At 39.5% G+C, this 9,696-nt stretch overlaps 1 protein-coding gene across 2 annotated transcripts in view; it reads right to left on the bottom strand.

Annotated features, from left to right (window-relative positions):
• Window positions 1-1,171: 1,171 nt before the first annotated feature.
• Window positions 1,172-9,696, bottom strand: part of LOC105569551 (von Hippel-Lindau disease tumor suppressor) — a 38,590-nt gene continuing 30,065 nt past the window's right edge. The window contains exons 2-3 of one of the 2 annotated variants that reach the window (XM_012026109.1): window positions 2,542-2,804; window positions 1,172-2,272 (exon numbers count right to left, since the gene is read on the bottom strand). In XM_012026109.1, the coding sequence (XP_011881499.1) occupies window positions 2,011-2,272; window positions 2,542-2,765 (486 nt within the window). In that variant the 5' untranslated portion in view covers window positions 2,766-2,804 and the 3' untranslated portion in view covers window positions 1,172-2,010. Of the gene's footprint in view, window positions 2,273-2,541; window positions 2,860-9,696 lie in introns of both variants that reach the window. The other variant, XM_012026108.1, reaches the window with a different exon arrangement.

Raw genomic sequence — 9,696 nt, 5'->3', positions numbered from 1 at the left:
AATCCGTACGCAATGAAGACCGCGAAATTTACGGGAGATACGTGTAAGCACGTACCAGTATAAAATGGTCTCGCCGGAAGTTTCGAAACGACCGATTCCCGCAATCGCGTAGAAATATTTAAAGTTTCCAACATCCCGGAACGTTGGAAAAATAAATAGCGACCAGCTGAATTTTCACTAAAAAAGAAAGGAAAACTTGTATATACATGAAAAAGAATATCTAGAAAAATACGTATCTACGAAAATAATACGCGAGTTCCGTTACAGTTCATGTATTAGCATTTTTAGATAACTGATTATTATAAATTGAATAGGATACATTTTGAACGCGAATGACTTGTTAGCACGCTACTGGTATTCCGTTTCATATTTAATTAGTTCTTTGTTCAAGATTTACAATTGGTATCTCAACCTGATTGTACATGTTATACGAGGCAGGAATTTTTAGCTGCTCCCACGGCCTGCCTTAATTTCGCAACTTGAATTTCTTGCACGGAATGATCGTGTAGATGACGATCTCTTCTCCTATTTTCTTTGTTGCCTTCCGTAAACATCGCAGGCAAACTCTCGGAAAACTCACACTATGCACTCGACCGACAACACCAAACATTCTATTGCTCAATTCTTTTAACTGTCAACTCTATATTATCGATGACGAGATTTTAATTAAGAGTCAACTCGATTCATCAAAGCACGGAATGAATGTTATGTTCGGATGTTAATCCGAAATAGGCAATAAGTCTGACCACAGACGGGTCGTCCGATGACATTCCGCGACGGTTTAAAACCCATTAGGGTCAGGATGGATTAAGAGCAAGTGACCAGAGTCCATTTAGCGCGTGTTTAATCGATTGCTGACTACTCGAATAACCGCGATGGAAATTGACTTACCGACAGCCCTCTCCACGTTCCTCCCCACCTTTCCTTCGCCTGCGATTCCTTATCACGTGTAAGCGTATGTCATAAGAATATATGCACGAAAGACGCGGTAATTACATGCACTCGCGTTTCGTGGAATAGCAGTCGAATTCTTACCAAGCTTCATTTCGGCGACTATTCCAGAGACGAGAGTACCTGGCGAGTTCTGTATCTATGTGTTTCGCCAAACACATAGATTCCTTGAAAATAAAAGTTTCCAAAGGTTTCAATGTGTAAATCATTAAGTGTCAAATATTACTTACAAGTTTTTTTTCTGTACAATTTTCTTGTAGTAGGGTAACACATATATTTTGTTTTTATATAACTGCAAATATATATATCTATTTATTACAATGTTTTTCGCGATATATATATATATACATATATGACAAAACTTACATATCGATAACAAATGCATCACTGTACATTTCACTTTTGCTCGATACTTGGCTACCTATTAATTAACGAAGAAAAGTTTTCGGGATATCTATCGAGCTCGTGTGGAAAATGAGAGGAACGTGAAAGGAGCGAAAAGGACGAAACGCAGAAAAGGAGGCCGGTTAATACCTTGGCAACTCTGCTAACAAATTGCGGAAACGAGCTCGGACTACTATCGACGATTTTCCTCAAACTTCCCGAGTGGCGTATCATTGTGAAATTTATTCGTATCTACCGCACATCTGTGCGTGTTGATGAATGAAAATAAGTAAAATTTTTAGTTGCACTTTTCGCAAACACTTGGACTGTTTTAAACATTTCTATAATCCGTGATTACTTTGTGTGGAGCATAATGCACTCGTGGCTTTAAACGGTTTCATCTCGAGAAAGAAATGTGTTGTATTAAAAAATATTAATTTGCCTACCTTTAAGAACTGCATTGTGCACGTAATGACATTAAATAATATGCGGTATATTTTTGCACGTACCTATGAAAAAAGAAAAAAAACAAATTCATTCTATTCTTCTACATGCAAAAAGGGACTAAGGACTTTTAAAACATTTTCTTCGTCTTTATAAAAGTTAAAAATATACCAGTTTCTCTTTCGTCATTATCCTAATGGTAAAAACGATGGCACGTTAAATGAGAGCATGTCACGAGGATTGAATTTTCTTTGGTAGCATCGTAAAGAGCTCTTCCTGGAGAGTCCGTGGAATGTCGAGGAGGAAAGCCTGCGAGTCGTTCGTGAGACAGTTTTTGATGACTCTTAATGACATTTGTTGCAAAGTGAACATTGGTAGCACGATGTACACGTTGGTCCTCTCGATTCTTTGCGGCAGTTCGCTCGGCCTAACGCCACGGTACTTGAGAAACCATGGCGCAGGTAAGAAAACTTCGCGCTGCTCCACCAAGTACCTGTTTTATTTTGCCCTGAGCGTTAATAACCTGTCTATTCGAAGCAGATATTTCCAAGCAAATATTAAGCAAACTAATCTCTTTGCGACAATCTCGGTTGAAGTACGAAAGGTACGAAACAATTAGATATATACAAAATAATTCAACTAATCTGGAAATATGGATGATATATCGATTTTTAGCATTTTACGCAAGACTAAAACTGCGACAACTATACAAACGTCCAACTATCCTCGATTACTGTACTGAGTAACGATTGCTGCACATACCTGACACCCGTTTCTTTATTGACGAAAATCCACGGATGCGTATGAAACGTGTTTATTTCTCTGTAGTCCCCAGGTGACAGATCGCCATAACTAATTGCCTGTCCTTGATAATCCATCCAGTACAAAGTAATAATGTGAGGAGTCGTGTTAATAAATCTGACGAAGGATTCGTGTTGACTGTTGAGAGACCGGAATATCGGTCCCCGCTGTTGATTTTCATCCATTTTCCGATTTTTATCCGTCCGCTTCCTCTTCTTATTTTCCTAATGGAATTTCGAGTCTTTACTAATCTCTCTCTTTCTTCTTTCGCCACGAGAACTGCAATTAAATATTACGGAAGAAAGTTAATTAAACGGCGGCATTGTAGTACGTACGAGCTCGATACATACCTATCAAAATCATTTTATCTCAATTGTGAAATATATAGTGTATAATCGAAAATGTTACAAATAGATTCAGTTCTTTATATATGTACATTCAATCGGAAACCCAACTTTTTCAGTTTGGCAAACAACTTTTTTTTAATAGCTGTGTCTCGTTTCTCCAACTAAAAAAAGTGATGTATCGATGGCCAGTAATCTCCTTAAAGCTTTCATTTGCCTTTCAACATTTTCGACAAACCGAATTGAATCCCGGGGGAATGATACGAAATACACGAAAATCTGGTTTGTCACGGCTAAACAAGTCTATATATATATCTATGAAAATCGATTTACCAAGCATGGCTGCATCGCTTGAATTTGAGAAATGAGAGAGAAAGAGAGGTAAGAAGAGAAAATCGATTGCGTCGCAAGAATTTACGCAAGTCAAATCCGATTCGAATGAGATATTCCTCGACTCGCATAGCATTGAAAGCATCTAACAAATTTAAGAGTCTACAAGCAGAGCAATATATAATAATCTTATCAAAACTAGCTCTTATCCAAATACCTATATTTTTCCTGCGAGATAAAAGTGATATAAGAAAAGAGATGGATAACTATCAGTGTATACGACAAAAATGACAACTTTTCTTTTAAATTGTCAAAATATATTGATATAGTATTTCACTAATTATGATGGGTTATCACCATTTTTTAAATATCTCTTATATATAGGTATATGAAATAAATTGATAATAATGACATCGAAGATCCGATTACGACATTAAATCCTCTTAGAGAATGCGCAAGAACTAATTAGTTGCGCGAATGATTAGCTGCGACAACGAGCGTGAGGGCGGAGAATCGAGTGAAGCATTTGCGATTTCAGCGGAGTTCCGAAGAGTCTCAAAGAGCTTCTAGAGACGATTACCGAGGGAGAGAGGGAGGGGAAGGGGCAGAGAGAGAGAGAATGACGCGTTTTCCGGGATTGTAAACAGACGAATACAGACGTTCCCATCTGCTGTAACTTGCATTTTCGCCCTTCGGCGTTCCGTAAAATCAAGCAATCCGTTAGAGACGATCCGCGCTCTCGATGGCTTACAAAATAGCGAAACAATGCCGACAAACGTCGAAACTCCATTACGGCTTTTTGCAGAGGCGAGTAGGTACATGCGAGCAGAATTTCCCCGATATATATGTACGAACTTTTGTACGCGCGATTGTGCATTCTCGTCGTGATTCGACTTCTGAAATTAACCCGACGGTTGGAGGAGCGCCTTAAAAGCGATTAGCCCTTTTGACGTAATAAAGAGATTTATCGCGAATGATGTAATCAAATTGCCTAATCTTCCTGCGTATAGTATCGATCCCTTTTTCGTCAGATGGATATCCCGTGTAATCGTTGCACAACTTTTAGCGACGCTAAAAATGGTAAGTGCTTCTCGATGGCCCAAGTTGAATAAAAGCCCCAATGGGAAGGAGAAGTTGTCCAAGTTTCGCAGAGGTTTTCGGAAATTGGCTCGCGATTCGAAATGTGACGCGCCGTAGTCAGAATTAGCGACGACAGGGAGAGCGAGATTTACGTCCGCAGAGTTTCCGGCAATAAGAAGTTATTCCGTATATCTTGCGAGATTTATCGTGACGACTCTTTCTCACGGGATACCAAGTTTCGCCGGAAGTTTCATCCGTACCTGAATTCGAAAATTATGCCTGTATATCATAAAGGTAATCGCATCTCATCCATCTTGTATCGGATCAATTTGTTTTCTATCCATTCGAATATTCATATAAATCGAAAGCAGTAAGAGCATCATAATTTCTCTCGCGACTTGAGAATAATAAAAGCAGTACACAGAAGTAGGACTAGGGACAACTGCAATTCTTCATGGACACGTTTACCCGGTTGAATTTATATTTTATCGCCGGCACGCGAATCTGCCGCAAAAATTCTCCAACAACTAAATTACTCCGCCGGGAGAAATATTTCTGCGAGCCCTTCGTGCGCAGCGTTGTGAAATTTTTCGGAGACTCTCAAAAGCGAAAATAGCGTTCATGCAGGAATCCGAACACGGCGACGCCAAACATACCGTAAAAGCGTAAAAAAAAGGGGGAAAAACGAACCGAGCGAGGCGTTACATTAATTCGCATTTTTGGTGACGAACCCCGCAGTTTTGCTCGTTCCAAGTGACACGTGTGTCCCTTTTTCTCTCATTTTTTGCGTAGCCTTTGAAAATATTTCGCTGCAAAAAAATTGGACAGATTCGCCGCTTTGACAGGCGCCGATTACCTTAAAAATATAATAAACGGCAAGCGCTTTGCGCCTACATGATGAATTGATCAACTTGCGGGACCGATCGAAAAATTGGTTTTCACTGTGAAAAACAGTTTCTCTAACGGGTCTCCCGCATGATACTCGATCTGCGGGATAACTGCAATGATATTTTGAGCTGGCAATTAACAATGCATTAAAGCGATAAGAGATTTGAGCGGTGATCCATCTCCCCCTTTTTTTTCATATCTCGCAGTAAGAAAGCCAGTGCATTATCGTCAATCACCCCTCGTTTTTTTGCCGTTTGGTTCTTCCCTAATTATACTGATGGATTAGAGCCTCTTAGAAAGCTGATAGGGATTGAATTGAGTGGGAATTACGTCAGACCTCGCGTCGTCTAACTCACATTTCAGATTATACTGTGATTTCCGCGCGAGAATCAAGATAAGAGCATTTCATGTTAAATCCGGTGCACGATATTACATTCCCTTTGAGTTTTATTCAATTGTATGATATTTGTCGATAACGATTAAGCTGAAATAATAATGTGACCAACATTTCTCTATGAAACGGATATTTTATGAATAATGGTCAAATTGCGTATCACAAATTCCGACAAACAGCGTTAATATATTTTCCAATTTACCTTCCAAATTTATCTTAACATTTTAACGATTGAAATATACATCAACGTTCCAATAGCTTCAATTGCCTTCTCTTTGCGAGGAAAGGGAGAGAATTGTGAAATGTCGCTACGCGCCGTTATAAGTTTAGCAATACCTAGTTGTTCATCGAGGATAGAATCGCGTTTTTCAGTCAGTTCGATATGATAAATCGAGAAAGGAGCGTTATTAATGCAGGGTTGATTTTTTTTACCTGGATGCTGCACTCCCGGATAATTAGAAAGTACGCAAGCGAGAAATCAAGCTGCCTATTTCGTCTGCTCGTGCCGTAACCAGAGATTGCCAGAGACAGGCGGAAACCGTCATTGTAATTCGCCTGGTAATTCGTAACTAATTCCGCAAAATCGCCACGAGCACAAAGAGCTGCGGCAACATTTCGACGATAGTTCTCGCTTGCCTAACGAAACCTCGTTCACCGCGGCAGAGACGATCGCTGCGCAGACGATCACTTTACAGCGTGCTAAATAAACGCGTGATTCGAACCGTATTCGAAGCTCGAGTCGATAATTAGACCGCTCTCAGGCAGACACGTAATTATTCACCATGTTTACATTATGCTATGCGTGTTGCAGTTAGACGTTTTACGTTAATTTTCTCCAATTATCGCAATCAAAGTCGGAAATCCACAAAGAAATTCCGGTTTTTCATGAGTTCATTAAGTCCACATATAAAATTGCGGAAATCCAGCGAAATTGGACATCGATTAAACTCATAAATTTCTCGGCCAGGCAAAAGAGAGAGAGAGTGTGTGTGTGTGTGTGTGTGTGTGTGTGTGTGTGTGAGAGAGGACTATTGATATATCTATTTGCGCCAAAACGAACCTGATAGATTTATCCTGCCAAACGGAAGCGATATATATTTGATAAACTAACACGGAAGATGGAGCGATATCCAATAAGCTTCAAGATCGTTCGGCGATTCGACCATCGTGTGGAGAACGACAAGATGTATCTCGTTTCCTTTGTAAAATAGACATGCAAAGGCAATATCGTGATAAAATATTGGTAAAATAAACTCTCTTTAGATGTAAGTCACGCATAAATCTGAAAAACTATATACGGATGCATTTGTCGTTGGCAAATAAAAATTGGAAATTTAGGCAGTGACAAAGCCAAGATGTGTCTTACATACGCGATCGTGGTTCAGAGTGACATACAAGTAATTAATAAAGTCGACGAGGCAATTCTATCGTAAGAAATAAAAGCGCGTTCGCGCACAATTCCGAGCACGATTCGCTCCAACTGACATCCGTGATTCGCTCGTTCGCTCGGTTCGCTCGACAGATGTATGCACAGTCGTCTGCAGCTAGAAGGCGGCGCAATATTGAGGTTTGCAACCTCGTCAAGTATTTACTTAGGCCGAGCTAGAGACTCGCAGGGAGAAACAGAAACCGCGAGACGCAAACCGAGAACGAATACTTTATTATAGCGCCGCGTGCCGTCAGTCCTGAAATTACAAAGGGACTGCGCACCCTTCAACAGCTTGACACACAACACGCCGAATGCAACGACGAAAATAATCTCACGACTCTCATCTCGAGTTCCGTTAAAGAAATTTACAAATAGGAATACTTTTCTCTTAGAAAACTTTTATGAATACCAATATCATACGTCAATTATAAGTTTACACTTTTACCTTGTTCAATTTTATAAACTTTTCAACTTTGCCACGGCAAAATTTCTTTCATTGTCTATTCTTTTTCTCTTGGTTATTTATATTTTAAATGGATAATAATTCGATAATATTGACGGTAACAATAACTATGTAATTTTTAAATGGAATCACGCGAAATCGATTAAATAGTATTTCGAGGAAGAATATTATTTTTCTCGTAAAATATTTTCCCATACTAATAACGATAAAGAGATTTATGGAAGATCGAACATGGATAACAAACGTTTATATTAAAATCACACGCATGCTTCTAGCGATTAAGATATGGTTTATTTAATCTTTAGTCTCTTTTAGGAAGCCATTTTCATTAGGTTCCATTTTCATTAGGTTCCAATTTCAGGAACATTAATTAATTTTTCAACATTTCAGATAATTTCATACGACGAAATACATACGTCGTCATTGATACTTGGTGCAAGATATTTTCGAAAAATGCGAGGCCTAGTTTAGCCAAGATGCATCTAATCGTACTGATATACGGTAAAAGTAGACATTTTTCCACCGCAGAAGTGGCGATAATGTTGATCAGACGGGATTTACGCTGCTCGAACGCCATTGCATTCTGTTACCATTCGTTTACTACCGGAGACGTACCAATGATCTATGCTGTCGATTACACTGGTAATTTCAAGCACGTAGTCGCGTCCCGCTTTGTGGGTGTCCACAAAGGTTGGCAAACAAACGAGAACGCCCATTGTATATCGATTGTGTCGGTATCGATCGCAAGGACAATGGGGGTAATTGAGCATGCACATTACGACCACTGGATATTCAAATCTGTATTTTGGAATATAAAAAGCGGGAGTGAGGACTTTTTTTTTAATCCGAGCCTGTTAAACTGTGTTTTCCCATTTTTTCCCTCGTCTGTCGAATCAAGTTTTACTGGTGACGAAAACGCAGGAGATTTCGCTTGGCGTGAAAAGAATGTATCGATAAATAAATATGCTTTTTCGGTTGGCAGGCTGAAACATTAGGAAAATGATACTTTGATGAAGCCACGATGGGAACGTACTCTCAGCGTCGACGTGAATTCGGGAAAGAACGGGACGAAAACAAATTTTCGCAGTGGAAAAGGCAGGTGGTCGTTTCCATTAACGGAGATCGGATCTGCTCACGAGTTTTCTAATGAGAACCCCATGTGAGAACGGGCCATTGGTATTCGAGCAGAATGAAAACGAACGACGTGCCTTTTTCTTGTCAGCGCAGCCACTCGACCATTTTTTCCATTCAAAGCGGACACCCTTGGTTTTTTCGCTTTAAACCACGCATTTTTAATAGTAATTCAACTACTATGAAAGTCTACCTATTCAACAGCATGTTAATTCGTTGGAAAACTTTTAACGACTTAAGCCAACGGCACACGACACTATTTTTCCTACTGGATTGCTTACGAGAGCCAATCAGGATTTAGCCTCGGGTCACCCAATCTAAAATCCTACTAAAATACTAATTGTTACATTTAATGAATAATTATTGTCATTATTGTGACCCTACGTGTTGCTAACAAAACTATCTTTTAACGAATGCAGGGAAAGCTTAGTGACCCAGTAATTTCCAATTCTAGATATAATCTCATAGTCATGTGCGCTTATATTTAAAGAAGAACAACAAACAGTTTGTATAACAAAATTTACCGTCACATTGTCCGATTAAGCATTGAACTATAATATCAACCAACTTACCGCGCGCACGCGATGCATCATACACGTTTAATTATCATACATAGAACGTACTAATGCAGTTATTAGCAGATACGAGGGCTTTGATCATTATCCGGAATTACCCGGAAGCACGGCCCGTATTCGCACAATGAAATCGTTCTATTCGCGAGAATAAAAGAAAGAAATGGCGGCTAATGGTGCACATATTGCGTAACATCAGCGATCTATATGCGACAACAAATGCCTGCGCCGGACTGCCGCGAGAAAAGCGCCCGGCATTCCATTAATAAAATTTCACTTGTCACAGAGGATGATAGAAAAATACCGCTGGCTCTCTTTAGCGTAGAAGAAGACACATAATTTTCAGAAAGGGATATTTCTCTAAAAGAAAAAGACTATTCCATAGAAAGTCCGCTTTCCGCGGGGAGCGGAATTCCATTAATTCTATTAATCCCCCAACAGGTTTCCATACTTGCCCATTTACCATAGCCTTCACAATCTCGTCG

The sequence above is a fragment of the Vollenhovia emeryi genome, unplaced genomic scaffold (genome assembly GCF_000949405.1).
Source record: "Vollenhovia emeryi isolate VEMERY1.0 unplaced genomic scaffold, V.emery_V1.0 DF939123.1, whole genome shotgun sequence".
In the NCBI taxonomy this organism is placed as follows: domain Eukaryota; kingdom Metazoa; phylum Arthropoda; class Insecta; order Hymenoptera; family Formicidae; genus Vollenhovia; species Vollenhovia emeryi.
The sequence above is the reverse complement of the archived record's forward strand: the minus strand, read 5'-3'. Positions and strand labels throughout refer to the sequence as shown.